A 17032-nucleotide genomic window follows, 5' to 3' on the forward strand; every position below is an offset into this window, starting at 1 on the left:
TGCAAATTAGTTGGTATCTGTGGGACAGGAAAGGCAGTTTTAAGATGTAGTACAAAACCTAACTGCTCTAAGTGCTTTGCAATTAACAACACACTACCTTCCAGTTGAAAAATCAGATCCTTCTTTCAGCTACTGGAGAGTCTGGATTAGCTTCAGTATAAATAGGTTTTTTTCATTTCTGTGGACAAGATGGTGGATTCTGTCAGCAAGAAATGATGGGTTTACTTTGCACTGATATTGCATGTTATGAAGAGACTAAACCTTTGTCCTGAGAAGGAATGTCAGTAGGCAGCTGGTAAGAGCTGTGGCTGTGCCCTCCCTTTGATCTCTCTCCCTCTAAGCCTCTATCATTGAAATAAGATTGTTGCTTCACAGCAAATGACATCTGGGACAGTATTGCAACCTGTCGTGCCTTACAAGTGTATTCCTTGTGTTAGAATAATACTGCTTGCTCTGTAGATACTGTTTCAAAATTTCTTACTGAATTCAGTGAGCATCATAAGCTTTAGTATTTCTGTCAAAATAGTACTGATCACTGTGAGTCACAGTAGTGACAATGAAGTGCTTCTTTATGGACCTGTAATAAGTACTTTTTATTTGTTATCTTAGTATTCAGACTCTATTGTAGCACTGTGTTATTCCTAGTCTAAAGTAACTTTAAATTCACACTTTTGTGGCTGTTTCTTCTGTTACTATTAACAGGTATTTGTTTATTCTTGTGATATGCTTGTATTTCAGTAACAGATTCTTTCCCACAAGATTTTTAGACTTCTGTCATGTGTTTGTTCCCAGTAGAAACTGACCCAGATATATTTTTTTTTTTTTTTAACAAACAGGAGGTTTGTTAAGATTTCTGTTTTGAACACTAACAGAAATTCCATAGCTTGCATTTTATATTAATATTAACAAGCTTAGTAAACTATGAAACACAGATAATTTCATTCCGTGTCTTCTGAAAGACATTATGGAGAACTCCTCTAAGATGCCCAACTCAGTGTCTGTATTCATAGTCCTGTTGGAGGAGACAGAGCAAAGACAGAAAAGTCTAATACTAGAGAAAGCAGGGAAGAAAATCTTGGCACTTAAAATAAGCAGCATTGCCAGCTAGTATGTTTTGAAATGTTGCCCACGATGGTCAAGCTGCTCCAGTGATGAATGCTTTATTTTAATGAAGACTAGAACAGAATTTCAGTATTCTAGCCTTAAAAGAAAAAATCCTTAGATGGATGTTTGATTTGAAAGGTTTACTTTCCTTTAAGTGCTTTTAAGCTGTTTTTTCTAAGGTATTTAGGGGCATTTTTGTAGCTGCTGTTTACTGAGAAATCAGTTGCTGGAGTGGGAAATTACTATTGCATCTTGAATTACACAGTATTTATGAAATGACAGGGTGAGCTGTGGTAAGCAGCTGAAATATGCTTAGATCAGTGGATATTTAATTTCCTGTATGGCACAATATATTGCTGCACAGTGTAAAGACATTAGTTTCCTAAGATCCAGACAAAACATGTTTCTGTGTTCCATTTCTGATGTTCTTTGTGACATATCATAATGATGACCAAAGACATAGAGAAAAGAGATGCCTGTAGATTATTTTCTCCTAGGTTTTGAAATTCATTACCCACATTAATCTGAAGTAGCTCAGTTGCTTGTGAGGCAGACTGAGGGGCTGCTGAAGCCAAAGCTGGAAAGAAGGGGTGGTGAGGCATTACTTCCTGTATTACTGGTTTGTTTATGTTCTGCTGTTTAAACCATGTTAGTCTCGATTTGTAATTGTTAGTGTACCTAGTGAGCAGGCAGGCTTTTTTTGCTAAAATGAAAATAAGTCACAAAATAATAAATATATCTTTTTTATACCTATAAGTAGTACATATGACCTAATGAGAGACCAGAATGCTCTGTGTTAGTATGTAAGACACAGCAAAATGACCACTTTCTGCCCTAAGCAGTTTATGAATTAGGTATAAGACAAAATTTTCACATAAGATAAAAATTACATTTTATAGTATGTGACATTTTTCAAGTTTTCGGTGAACAGCAGCTACCTAATCTTCCTTCTCGTTCTCTTTACGCATATGGTATTTCATAGAGGACTGCTGGCAAGTCGTATGTTCATGCTAAATACTTTGATCTCTGACTTACCTTTGAGCACTAGGATACAGGTGTTCCTTCTCCAACCTTTTTGTGCTGATACTTGACAGAGTCTTGGATTCTAGATACTTGTCTGCTAGAATGAGATATCACTAGAATCAGTAAAATTAGAAAATCAACAGAATTAATTTCTCCAATATATGAATTGCTTCTAGACAGGTAATGTTTTACTTACCAGGCAGTTTGAGCACTCAAAATTTGAGATCCATTGGTGAGTTTGAATTGGATACCCATTTTACTTGAAATGTGTCTACCTCAAGTTTGAGTGAGCATCCCAGTGAGAACAAAAGTGTTAAGATAGTTTTAAAATTTACATCCTGCTTAATTTGATGTTGTCTTTACATATTGCTGTTTTCTCTTGGGTTTTGGACTATGCTCTTGCACTCATTCACTAGAATATTTGGAGACAGCAAATAAAGGGTGGGATTAACGCTTGTTAATTCAATTAACAGTTGGAAGTAATGTAGAAACATTTGTGCAGTTTTTGCACAGATTGTGCATGAGAGTGAGACAGTTTTTATAACTTACTGGTATTCAGCTTCTAAAGCTTTAGAACCATTGATGTTTGATGGCCTTTGACTCTTCTTTTCCCAGCTCCCTTAGAAAACTGCAGCATAATACTGTTAGCATGATAAGCAAGCTTTAGAGAGTGAAACCAGGTTTATGAATGTTTGACTTACGTCTCTCAGGAAAAACACTTGTTTATTGCCTTTAAAATATACTGATTTGATGAATAAGCCACACCAAGAATGGAACAAAACCATGTGAAATGGAATGAAGTGAAAATGGTCTGTGTGCTGGTATCAGCCAGTACTAGAATTGTAAGACTAAATTTGCTATGTTAGTGAGGCGCAGACAGGAAAAGGGCTTTTTAAGCTCAGAAGTAAGGTCTCCCAAGGATACTGTTGTCTGTAGCATCATAGTTGCATATTGTTTGGCTTTCAAAGTCTTTGAGTTGTTAAACAATAACTTTTTCTTGTGTGTGCAGAGCAACCAATAGTCTGCACTGCGATTTGATCCCTGGATTATACTAACAGTGTTAGTACATTGGTCCAGCCTACTTCTTTTGTGCACATACCTATATGGTGCTTAAATGTTACATATAGGTAGCGTGAAACGCTGCTTAGTTACACACCTCAAGTTACACATTGGTGTTAGGAGCAGTTATGCTGGATACTGCATCAAAGCCCTCTTTTTTTCAAAAAGATGGGAATTTGATGGGCTCAGACTTGTGCACTAAAAATAATAATTAGAGCTGCAAGACAAATTTGTGTCTGATTACTGTATGAATGGAATTGGTTATTTAAAATTGGTTATTGGCTGTTTTTTTTTTTCTGCTTGTTTACAGGTTGCATGGCCGATACCATGAAATGGCACCAAACGTTGTGCCCATGGACTATACAAAGGACCCAGATGTTAAACTACCTATGCAGCTTATAATAAACATGCCTGAGCTAAAGGTATCACTTCTGACTGCTTACAAACTGTATCTTCTTAAGTTATATAGCTCATCTGACTGAGGCTTTGCCAAGTGAGTTTGATATCCTGAAGCAATGTGGCATGCTGTGGTCTTCCCCTTCCTGTTACTGTTCAAGGGCAAAACCAGCCCCAGAAACTGGAAAATATTTAGGTGGATGTCTGTCTTGTGGAGATAGTTGGGATAGATATTAAAGGAAATGAGTAGGAAATAAAATTAAATTTAACAATCCTTCCACTTTGTATATAGCGATTAGAAGCCAGTGGGATCTCTGTGTGAAGAGCTGGTTAGAAACCAGAAGTTCTTATCTCAGTGTGTGGTCAGGAAATTTGCCAGAGGTGTGGAGAACATTGCTAATTGAAAGAAAAGATTTTCCCCTTTCCTTCTCAGCTGCAAGAGCACAATAAGTATTGTTTTTCTTAATTACTAGTTTTCATTTTTCATGGAGTGATGATACGGTAGGAAGTGTTGAGTCCAAATAAGTACAAATGAGAGAAGCAGTAGGCATAAAGCAATCGATGAAAAAAAAAATTGAGACTGTATTTGTTTTTATTATTTTATCAGTTCAACAATTGAATATGGTTTTAACAGGACAAATATGGATTTTTAGCATATGGGTTTTTTTAACAGTTCATTGCATTATGTTGTCTTTGGTCTCACGCTCTATTTTTTTTAATGTATGCAAATTAGCTGACATCTTTAGATTACTACCATGTAGAAGCAACTATTGCATGAAGTATTATTAAGCTTTTTAAGAGCAATGCCATAAAAACTTGTAGTTGATGGTCTTGTACTTCATTTTAATGATTTAGAAAGTCGTCTTTAATGTTATAAGATATCAAATATTTGGAAAAAAGGTATAAGTATTGCTGTATAAATTCAGTTGGGGAGGAAGTTAAGTCAACATAAAGTGAAAGACATTTGAATTGCACTGCAAGTTCACAGAACTCCTTGTTCCTTTAGTACCACACTTACTGCATGTTTGATTCTGTGACAATACCGTTATTGAAAAAGCACGTTTCACTCTAAAGAATGTTTGTTAAAAAGTGTTTGACCAGCACTTCATATAAATGGAGACATTATTGATTAAACACAAATGAGCATTTAATTAAATAGAAGATCTTTGAAAAATTTTCATCCTTCAGTTATGACTCTGATTTACCAGATACCTATGTACATCTTAGAAATTTGGGCTTCTGAAGAAACTGAGAAATTATTTAGGGTTCTTTTTCACATGAAGCATGGGATTCTTCAGCAAAATCCTAGTGTTTATACTCTTTCTAAGGATGAGTTGGCCCTGTAATAAAGTCGATCAAGAAGAAGCTTTAATTTCAAAATTACACATAAATAATAAAGAAAATATAAATTTTAAAATTTTATAAATAAAAAATGGAAGGAAAACTTTAGACATCATTAATTCTACCATAAATGCCACTGTCATCAACATAGCACATCTACGTTGAGTTATTAAACATATTAATAGTTAAGGATTTTGGTAGGGCTGTTTTGTTAATTACTTTCCTTAACAAAATTGTGTAGTACAGGAATAAAATTAGTATATACCTCACTGTTGTTTAAATAGTTACAGAATTGAAACTGTTATGTGCTACAGGTTGTTCCTGGAACGTACAAAATGGTTCTTTCATCAGCTGGTTGAAGGTTATTCTGCCTTTTAATGCCTAAAACTGCATAACCCAACCCTAATTAGAATCCAGGTCCAGGATAGTTTCATGTCAGCTGTGTGCATGTTCCAAGTGTTTCCTTGACTGCCACAGGTATAAATGTAATTCCCTCCTCTGAAGCTTGCCAAGTCGAGCTCCCTATCTCACCTCAAATAAAATGAATGATGTTTAAATCATGCAGGCACTGCAGTTTAAAAAAAATTATTCTTTGCCCATTATGTTACACAGTGTGAAGTAGAACAGGATACGAAAGTAGTGTTATTCAAGGTTTGTTTATATATGAACTTTTAGTATCAGCAGCACTCAAGAAAACGTTATTGTTTAACAACAGTATGTGTTTAAATGTATCAAAATGTCTATGAAAGAGCCTAAACTATGTGCTTGTATACTTAATGATGAAAAAAGTGCATCTGCAGAAGTATTAATGGAATTTTAAAACGGGGTATAAAGATCTTGCCGAAAGGTTCTCTTCAGTTCATTCAATTGCATAAAATATCTTATAATAAGTTAACCATTCAGATATAATTATATCTTATAAATACTTCACATAAGTTTTGTATAACACAGATGTTTGTGTTGTTTTTCTTATTATGCAAATAAGGAAATTAGGCAACAGGCAAAGTTAATACTTTGCAAAAATTTTAGTTACCTCAAATTGAGTCCAATTTGGAGATAGCAATAAAGATTTCAGACTTGATTATCTAAAATTAGATGTAAGACATAATTAGGCATCAAAGTCAGTAGCCTGTGAGAAGTTATGAGCACAAGCAGACCTAATTAGGCCCTTAGGCTGTATTCTAAAGTATAGTGTTATATTACTTAATGGAGCTAAAAGTTGGGAATTGGAATGCTTTTTCTGTGTCGTCTTTGTCCTACCTACGAGATCATGGGATCAGATGAATGATAGCAACAGGTGAATAGAGAATAATAATGCACTACTTTTCACAAGGCCGAGGAAGTATTACATGACATTACAGACAGCTGACATAACCTGTGAATATATTGAGGAACTCACTGCCCCAAGACCTTATGGCAAAGACAGCATTGGTCTTCAAAAAAATATTTAAGTGCTTTTATAGAGCAGAATTCCACAGATTGCTACTAAGTTTTATGATCTGGATGTAATATCTAACTCAGAAAGTCCCTGAAATGCTCATTGCAGTAATCCCAGAATATACTATAGGAAGGATCACGGTGTATATCTCCTCCTTGTTTTAAATTCTTGCCTTATCTGCTACTGGTTCCAGTTAGACTGGTGGGCTGGATGGACTGATAATTATGACAGTTCCCATATAGTTGGGTTTTCCCCCCTTTAGAAGCAATCCCTAGATCTGTTGGATTTATTCTTAATGCGCCAGCGAGATTTGTCTGAGATGATTTAATCAAAGGACCTGCTCTTAGCAGGTGCCTGGAACTGGTCATTTGAAGCTTAGCAGCTAGTACAAAATAAGAAGATTCTTCATCTTGAAATAGGAATATTTGCCTGACTTACTGAAGTGCTGTCATGTTGGATGGACAGCTGTATATGACAGTGTAAGGTAGTGTTGTATGGAATACAATACAACAAAATTACTAATGGGCTTATCTACATGAATATAAAATAAACTAATCAGTTTTTTTAGTAGCTGGCAGGATGAAAGAGCATGGGCTTCACAAAGTCTAAATATGTGGGAATGTCTTGAAGTGTTCTGATTGTTTTCAGCCACCTGCTGTTTTTGTTGATGCATAAATATTGAATTCTTACCTTCATGATAAAATGTATCATCATCAAGGGTTTTTGATTAATTCATCCATTACTGCAAATAGTTTTATATCTCTAAAATGTCTGCAATTCATTCATCACTGTAGTGTCTTAGGTGCTTATACTGGCACTTCTAGTGTGGACAATCAGTACTCCTTAAGGTTTATGTCATTATCTTTAGGATCTTGATAGCACAATATGAAATGCTCTGGCTCAGTTATGTGACTCTGAAGAGTTTAACTGTCAGATGGTTGATGGTTGCTTTGTGAAAAATCAAGACTAAGTTCAGAAAAGAAAGTGAGAAATTATAATCACACACATTCTTCTTAGCTTCAGTGATACGGGATTAACACTTAAGGAACAGCTCATTCTATGAAAACTTTAGAGATGGGAGACTACTATATTTACAAGACAGCCTGGTACTTAAGCTGAGATACAAACCAGAAATTTTATACCGGACCATGATTAGATTTCAAGATACAGGAGCACATCTCACTACCTTAGCAAACTTAGGTGGTAATGATAATAGACTTCCTGATAGACTTCCGTAAGGAAAGTGGATCATAACCTGACTTCTTGTACCACATCAAGTCTGTGAGGCTTTCTGACCCTGCTTTTGAAGATGTCTCCAGCATAATGGAACTTGATTTTATGAAAATAGCAGGACAAAATTCAGTGTCAGTTATAATAATTCACTCCCAAGTCTCATAAGGCTGTGGAATAACCTTAGAAATAGTGCTGTGAAACCACTCCTTTTATTTCAGGAATTCTAGCAGTTTGTAGAGAAAGTGCTTTCAATAGCTAGTGATCTTGTTTCCAGTAAAATGCTGGTTGGAGGATACTAGATCTTCCTGCATAAGTCTGTCAAAACGTTGACACTAAAAGATATTGAAATGCCACCTAGAATCTCAGTTACAAACCGGGTCAATCTTGGTCATGGAGCGTTTTGCAATTACCTGTGCAGATGGGGGCGAGAGGAAGAAAATCTTTCCCCTAGAGTTCATTTTCCAAGCAATCTAGGTAGTAACTCCAGCTCATACAGTAAGAAAAAAATAACTTTAACCTTTGCAACTTGACCACACTGCTAAAAAAATCGTTATGGTGTTTTCTTTCTTCAGTAAATTTTCATCAAGGTGAGGACAAGCCAACATTTAAATCTTAATATAGAAATAAATGAACTAAATGTCTATTGAATTCTAATAAAATTAGTGATAATTTCAATGCACCTGGCTTTTTTCATATACACATTACATTTCTAGTTCCTGGCAATGTTGAGCTCAATACCATTGCAGATTCTGACAAATGGATAGAATCAATAATGCACTTTTCTAAATTAGATTCTGCTACTATAAAGAAAGATCTTTGCCTCACACATTAATGTTTTGAGCCAGGATTTTTGTGTTTCAAAGAAAAAGAATGCTGATGGTCACTCACTTTAATTGGTAATGAATTATTCACTAACTCATGATCCTTAAAAGTTGAAAGTCAGGATGGGAAATAAATAAATAAAGAAGGGGCAGATACTTTAAGTTGATTAGGTCTACCATTACACTGAAGTTAACAGAGGTAGTTTACTCCATCTCTTTCATTGCAGTCTCTGTTCTATAATTTTTACAATCTTGGTTACACAGGCAGCAGTCTAATAAATTAACTTTAGGGCATATGGGCACCTGTGAGATGACAGCAGTTAATATTGCAAAATATGTAGTGATACTGTTCAGTATGAGACCATGTAGGAAGCGAAAGTGATTTTATTTCAAAACAAAACTGATTTCACTTGCATTATCCCTGTCGTTTCTACAGAGCTAGATGTGAGAACATAACCTGATGACAGACATCATGTATGATCTGTAGAAGTGGGTGGGTGGCCATCTTCTTTGTGACACTGTGTGACCTAACTGTCAGAATCTTTCAACTGGTGTGTGGCCTGTCTCTGGTTATTGTAGTGTAGAGCAATTCTGCTGTCAGGAGTTGGTCATAAAAGGACTTCCTGGAGGGGAACCATTTTTGTTTCACTTTACAGTCTGTTGCTTTCCTTTTTTTGGCTCACGCAGTAACTTCATTGATCCTCATGGGCCTTGTCATTAGCCACAGCAGTGAGTAAGGTAGTTCATAAATCCACACACTACTGAAACAGAATGACCAGCAGGCACAGGAATCAGTCAGGAGAAAGGACGGACACACAGGGAACAGTGAATTGATCACACATTTCAGAACCAATGTTAGCACCCTATTTTTGGTAAGTTTAAACATGAATGTATATGCGTTGCTTCAAAATAAAATGAAAACACTTCCTACAGTTTTAATAGGATGGAATTTTAGAAGTGATTTCAGTGAGTCCTCAGTTTCAGAGCTTTCTGAGTAACAGGCAGTGATGCCTGAGAGAGCACATTGATACTCTTCCCAGGTCCCCACTCCTGCTCTGGCTAGTCTGCCTGCAGTTCATCCCAACTTCCATGTCTGTATCCTGTTAGTTGTTTTTAGTTATGATGGGATGTTTTACCCCTTTCAGACCACTCTTTCTTCTCTGAAGTCTCTTTTTAACTGTGTGTCTCAACTGTATGCCTCCACGTGTAATAAGTGAGGGCCGTTTTCTCTCAGTTGAACTCCAGATACGTACCTGCTTGGTGGTCTTCACCAGTACTGTCTGCAGTTTCCTGCTCTAGTTAATGAATCAGTTGTTGTTAAATGCCTTGTATCTCCATGATATACTATTATGTTCTGTATGGAACCAGAATCTTTGGTTATTTGGCTGCCATGACCATAGTGCAGCCTTCAGTAAAGAGCTCATTGCTGACCTGTCTTACATTTCTGCTTTCTGACAGAATAATGTGATCGTTATGTTGAGATGTAAACATTTCTATTTAGCTGTATCTTAACCTTGGTTTGTGCAGGGTATTCTTAATCAATACCCTGTAGGCACTGCAGAGAAGTTTGATGACATGAATATAATAATCTACACATGAAAAAAAAATTACTGATTTTGAGGAAGAAGAAAAGGAAAAAAAAACCCCAAACAACAAAGAAATGTGCTTTTATCTACTCCAGGGACAATTTGCTGTTGCACTTATTATGCTTCCCTTCCAAAGCACCAGCCTCTCCTGCAGAGGTCTGGTAATGAACAATTTAGCCATTTTTATATTAATGTTTGTCTGATAAGAGTTCATTTCTGTTTTTTTAGGAATAACTCCTGAAATTTGAGAAAGGTTTGCTTCTGATCAGTTATGAACAAGTCCTGATTAAAGCATCCAAAGGGATTCTGGCTTTCAGTAGTCTGCAAAGCAGACTGCTTTGTGCATTTAAATATCTTCCCTAATGTTGTTGGGGATGTTCAAATACAAAAGAGAAAATGATCATCATGTTTCTGTGGATGTAATACTGAGAAGCATTCTGTAATGACTGTCCAGCATCTCCAGCTTAGTTATCTTGACTTACCTTACAACTTCACTTCCAACCTCTTACTTCTGAAAGGCAGTCAGCTTGTGAAAATAGGATTCAGTGCTTTAAATTAATTTGTCAAGCTGCAAAACGGATACAGCAAAAGGATAAGCCAGTGCTTTCCTAGAGCCTGTGACGGAAACTAGAGGACAGGGGAAAATAACAAGTGACTTGGTGAGATTTAGCTGCAATCTCAGGAATAAACCCTATAATAGTTTCTTAGAAAACTAATGGTTATGTTTTATTGTATGGTGTTACAGGTATGTATGTTGGAATAGATGCACGCGACATTCAAAAATGTGTAGAAAATTGAGTAGAAAAAGTGATCGTTAAAAAGATGGATGGCACATTTAGGAGAATGATCTTAAGTCACTACAGCAGCATCAATCTGCAAAACAACAACGTTTTAGCTGTAGCAATTCTTTATTGTTTCTGTCTCCCCTCTCATTTTTATTGTGGAGAACAGAAAAAGCTTTTTAACAAGGCAATTGTAAGTTTCCAGGTTTAAAAGTATTCTTTTTTAAACAATTAGTGCTAAGGGAAAACTATCTAGGAAGGAACAGTATCGTTTCCCCCTTTACTCCCTTCCCCTATGGCTTTTCCTTTAAATATGATGGAACCCTAATTTGTGCTCTTTAGAGCAGAGGTAATGAAATTACAGGAAGGATGTGAAAAGTATCTGTGAAGGTAAGCTAATACTTTCCATTGTGTAAGCCACAGATATACTGCCTGAAGACACATAATATGAGAAAGTTAAAGGAAATAAATGGATATGAGGAAAGATTTTATTTTTCATTTAGGTTTTAGAGATCCGTTTGGCAAAGAGTTACTTAAGAAGTATGCTTAGGTCCGTTTAATTCGTTGTTAATTTACTTGTATTTTCAAGATCTCTCACATGCCAAATAATTCATCTTATGCAATTCCAATATGCTTATTCGGTCAGAGAGATCATGCCTAGCATTTCTAATGCAGAAAGTCCTGGGTTTGATGTTCACTGCTGATAGGAATATTTGCATCTGTGCACTCCCTGTTTGTTACCCAGTGCTATCTCTAAGATGTCAGTTTACAACTATTACCCTGGCACTTAGTTCTGATGAGGTTCATTCCAAAGAAAGCAATTTAGTAATTTAGAAATAAAAAAGATAATTTATCTAACATGTTTTCTCATCCACTCTGATATTTAGCATTGTCTACTATTAAACATTCAACAGATACACCAATTTTTAATGTGCTTTTAGGAAGAAAGCAGGCCAAATTAATCTTACTTTATCTTATTAATAAACTGAGAATTTGAAACAATAGAATCGGTTGTTTTCTGCTGAGGGTCTGTATGTATATTCATACCACAAACAGGCATATTTCCATACACTCAAGTAAGATACTTTAGTCTTAGCAGTACCCACAGATGCACATCTGCTGTCCCTCCTCTACAGATCACACGCGTGATATGAGTGATCATAACGTATCCTTTTACAATGATTTTCTTTCAACCATCTGGCTAATTCTGGGGTGGTGTTTTTCATTCTGAGGCTCTTGAGAGATGTGGCCCTGATGCTTTTTTGAGTCTGTTGTATTTTTATTTTCAGGAATTTCTCTTTTCTACTCTTACTTATTTTATTTTTTGTTTTTATTTGGCCTGGTTTTGTCTTCATCTGAACAGTGAGCTCAGCCTTATGTATGCAGCTCAGAGCACAGTGAGCTCATTAGTCTCCTACCCTTTGTAAGCGTGCTCCCTATTGTGGAATTACTTCAGTCATCAAACCCTGCAGGAGAATTTGAATTGGGTATTGACTACATTAATGGGCTGTCATTTGAGCAGATGGCTCTGTGGTCCTTACTTCACCTGTCCATTAAAACAGCCTTATTTCTGGCCCTTGTCTCAGCCAGAAAGACTGGAGACATCTTGGCATTTAGTAGTGAATTTGAATCTTGATTGGCTCAGGGAATTACGCTTTCAATATCAGTTTCTCAGATCTTGCCTATCCTCAGAAGATTGACACGCACACTTTTATGGTTTGTTGTTAGATGGATGTTTGCCTTTTGGCAGACTCCAACTAATTTCTACCATGGAAGTAGTCCTAGAGCACAAACTCCAAGACCCAAAGATATCTCATTAGATAGTTGATGTATCCTGAGTGCTTTGTTACCATTAAATAAAAACATGATAGAATCAGTTATGCTCTCTGAGGATGTGAATGGCCGGTATAGCTTCTGTGAAAAAGTTTCTCAAAGTTCCATCTGGGATGGCCCCTGAAATTTGTTCTTAAATTTGCCAGGTGACATGACTTGACAAATGCACATGGCTGTGGTATGGCCTTGATCAATCCATGCCTTGTACCCAAATATCTGACCACTTCTCTGTACTTGCATCCTGGAACTAGACACTGCAGAGGGTCATCCTGTAGTGTGGATCTATGCATTGACCAATCACCTGAACAAAAAAGGAAGGTTGCTTTCCAGGAACTGGATGTTCTTTGAAATATCCATGTACACAGTCACACCTCAAGTTTCACTTAGAGAAACTAAGCTTTTGTATGTTATGCTTGTCTTTTAACAAGAATCCTTAAATTTTTTTCATTATTTGAGGCTATAACAAAATGTTTCTTAACTGTTTATCTCTGGGAGGGTGACAAATTTCATTATGTTTCCAAGTTCCCCCTGTGATTTCAGTTGAACACCTTTATCTTCAGCTCTTATTGTAAGCTGCTGCACACCGTTTATCAGTTGTTGAATTTCACGTAAGAGGCAGCTGCAGATTAGTGGTAAGTAGCCCAATTCTTGTAAGGTACTTGATGTTCCTTTAAGGTGGAGGATACTACATAAGTATAAAACATCAATCTGTTCACATAACTCTGCTTTGTACATGATGCTTATATATTTTTAGTCTCCACAGGTATGCAGAAAATGTGTTCTATAGATGCATCTGTTCTCTGTGTGAATTATCAAGAAAGTATTCAAGTAAACTGAAAAATAAGTTTCTGGTCGTTTTCCTCTCAGATATAGCTGTTTTATGAAATTGGATGATTTATGAATACCTGTTAGCTAGTTAAACTTACAGAAAAGAATAAATTAAATGGATATATGATTGAGCTCTGAGCTTTCACAATACTGCTTCTTTTAAAGCCAGATAAAATGCTGCATGCATATTAAAAATAATGAACATATGTCACCAAAGCTGTTTACATTTATTGGAGATCAGTATGTTAATCGGTGGGGTGAGATCTGTAGAACAGCTTTGATGAGATGCTGCTTACAGCCCAAATGATGTTTGTGTGTATTATTCATATTCAACTGAATTGAATTGATTTTCCCAGTTTTATAGACATAGGTACAAATTCATCATGAGTTTTTATATAGCTGTGAGAAAGATGTTGTTTTGTTACTATAAAAACATTTGTTTTGGACTTCAGAGTAGTAAAGCAGCTTTTCTTATGCTTGCTTGTGTGTTTATGGTTTTAAAATACATCTTATTCAGAGTAGCCTTGACACTAGCTAGTTTGGTAGGGTGCTGAAAAAGTATTTTAGGTTTATCTCCTGTGCAGATGAAACTTCATTTAATACTCTGGAATTTGTAGTCAGTTCAGCGGCTGGACACTGGTGTGTATCAGAATGAAAATGAAAGACTTTTCTACAAGATTCTACTGGGATGTGACTTTGCATCCTTAATGAACAGACATGGCTGTTTGATGGTTGATTGATGGTTCCACATGAATCAGGTGTGGAATGCAGATATTTACTTTTTAAAGTGGTTTCATAAATAATATTTATTCTTCCAGCCTTCAGTCAGGTGCCACCAGAAGGCATAAAGACCCTGTTTGTTTCATTGACTTTCCACCTTGGTCTCTCCGTTTCCTTCCCCTCCTGTCATCCCCTGCTCACGTGTGCTAGCTTCTCACTGTAGGAGCTGTAACCCTCCTGACCTTGTCAGTCTGACACCTTCTCAGGAACCTGGTTTGTGCAAATGATTTCACACTCTTAGTACCTTTACCCTAACATTTATAAAGCATGTGTTCCACGCAGGAGAAAGATGAGCACCAGTTTAGAGAGAATGAATAACAATGGGCCTGAGAAAATCTGGGCAAGAAGTGATACTTTGCAGCAGCATGTTCTGCTGACACTTTGTCCTAAAGCATGCAAATGTAAATTTTTAGGTGCATTTTGAAAGAAAAAAAGTTGTCTTCAAAGAGCCAACCATGAAATTAAATACTTATTATGCAGGGTTTTTGATCTTCCAAATACTAAAATATATATATATCTTTATCTCTGTTTTTCACAGGAGAATCCCTTCAAGGAAAGGATTGTGGAATCTTTCTCAGAAGATGGAGAGGGAAGCCTCAGCTTCAATGATTTTGTGGATATGTTCTCTGTGCTCAGTGAAATGGCTCCCAGAGAGCTTAAAGCAATCTATGCCTTTAAGATCTATGGTACTGTATTGGGATGCTTTTGTATGCCTTTTTTGTTTGAAGTAAATGAGTATGAGAGTTGCTGGTGATCTCTTGGGTTCTTTTATTGTTTAGATTTTAACACAGATAACTTCATTTGTAAATCAGACTTGGAAAAAACCCTCAATAAGCTGACCCGAGAAGAGCTAACAGCAGAAGAAATCACTCTAGTTTGTGAGAAAGTGATAGAAGAAGCTGACATGGATGGTGATGGGAAACTAGGATTTGCAGATTTTGAAAACATGATTTCCAAAGCACCGGACTTTCTCAGGTATTCTTTTAAGAAAAAGATAGTCTCTTGCATCTTTTCAGGTGTTTTTTTAGGATTCACTGTGTAGTGTAGTACAAGAAATGTCAGACATAAGTACTTTACCAGAGAGCTGACTAGAGGATGACTTTTTACCCCAATTCAGTTTACTTTTCTAGAGGATATTCCAGTTCTCTCCTAACTTGGAGACTAAGAGCTCAATGACTTTTAATGATTTTTTTTTTTTTTCCAGTTTGTGTGGTTTCTTCTGGAAAATATTTTGATCTATTATAACCTCAAATGCATATTGTTCACAAGCTTATAGCAAGGATCCATGCTGTCTGAGTAGGAATGTGTGTACATATTGTATACATGTTACAAATATAACGGAGACACATTGATCTTTGGTGCTGAGAAGGTGAGAGCTAGAGGACGTTACAGTGGTACAGTTCCTGCTGGTAGCAGACACCCAATTAAAATGATTAATTAGTCTTTCTTTGATCCACTGTTAATCAGGTTTTTTTATAACTGATATTTTTAGGTTTTGAGTTTCTTCCTAGTAATCTGTAGATAAAACCCAGCTATCGTAAGACAGTTTTTCTTGCATGTTTTGTTTTTAAAGAGACCTTTTGAAAACAGCAATGACTTTATTTTTTCACACATTAATAAAACTGTCTACATAAACTTAGAGTTAAGGCTGTTACTTAAGTAATACAAGGATAGACCTTCTTTAAGAAATTACAGTGAATCAGCCAGCAAAATAAGATACTCCCAGATTAGGAGTTGTTCATACTTGAATCTGAAATCCAATAGCAGAGTAGGCTGAAGCTAAAACCTAGGTCTAGTTTCTTCCCAAATTCCAGTGGCCTGGGTTAACTATGTCTAATAGTAAATGTTTGATAACCTGAAAAAGTGTTTTTTCATAATCTTTGTTCATACACATTGTTAAGTTGGTAGTGTTCCTGTTCGGTGGTAAGTGATAACACATAAATTCAAACATCTGGGAAGATAAATAATCCAACAGTTGTCTGGACTGCAAGCAGGTATACATTATGGTTGTAAGCTGTTTTGGAAATGTTGGAAATAGTAAATTCTAGTTTCTGCAGGCTTGTGTCTCCTGATTAGTTGGCAGATATCTGAGAAGGAGTTTAGTTTCCATTTTTTGCTGCAGGTAAGGCATGAAGACTGGTTCATCTATGTAGATTTTCTGATGTCTGGAAAGGTGTGGAATTATTTTGCATCTTTCTATGAAGTGGAACACTTACAGACTCTTTTTTACCCAGCTGACTGTTTGTTGAATTCTCCAAAGGATTCAGAAGTTACTGGGGAGGATTAACAAAGCTCGCAGTCAGACTGATTAAATAAACTGTATTTTCATAGGAAATACGGCTAAATATTAGGATAGAATTAAGGTAGATCAAAATTTGGACTGATAATCTTAATGCTAATGGTGTTTAAGAACTTTTAAGTGTCCTGCAGAACACAGAACAGTTTATTTCTTTCATAAATGATATTTCTGAGAAAAGATGTTATAACAAAATGATTCTGCAATAAAGCATGAGGATGTTAATCCTGAGAACCCTGAGAAACATCAGCATCTTCAGAGGATATGCTACAAAGTTAATGTGAATGTCTTTTATACATTAGAAACATATCAGGCATTCCTTGACTAACCAAGTGTATCAACAGAAACTCTTTTAGAACAAGATACATATCATCATTATGGTGAGGCTCAGCTGAGGAGGTATTCAAATATTTTATTTACATATATTTCCAGCCAAGAAAATGTTTTCTTTATACTGTAACCTGTATAGAAGCTGCTGGGGTCAGGTAGAGTTTCCTTTAATCGGGCAAAAG

The 17032-nt window shown here is 36.1% G+C and overlaps 1 protein-coding gene across 1 annotated transcript in view; it reads left to right on the forward strand.

The window, feature by feature from the left end:
* The window catches only part of CIB2 (calcium and integrin binding family member 2), a 50677-nt gene that overhangs the window by 27451 nt on the left and 6194 nt on the right, over positions 1 to 17032 (forward strand). The window contains 3 exon segments of the mRNA XM_074880587.1: positions 3497 to 3608; positions 14763 to 14910; positions 15004 to 15199. Coding sequence (XP_074736688.1) covers positions 3497 to 3608; positions 14763 to 14910; positions 15004 to 15199 — 456 coding nt within the window.

The sequence above is a fragment of the Strix uralensis genome, chromosome 11 (genome assembly GCF_047716275.1).
Source record: "Strix uralensis isolate ZFMK-TIS-50842 chromosome 11, bStrUra1, whole genome shotgun sequence".
Taxonomy (NCBI): domain Eukaryota; kingdom Metazoa; phylum Chordata; class Aves; order Strigiformes; family Strigidae; genus Strix; species Strix uralensis.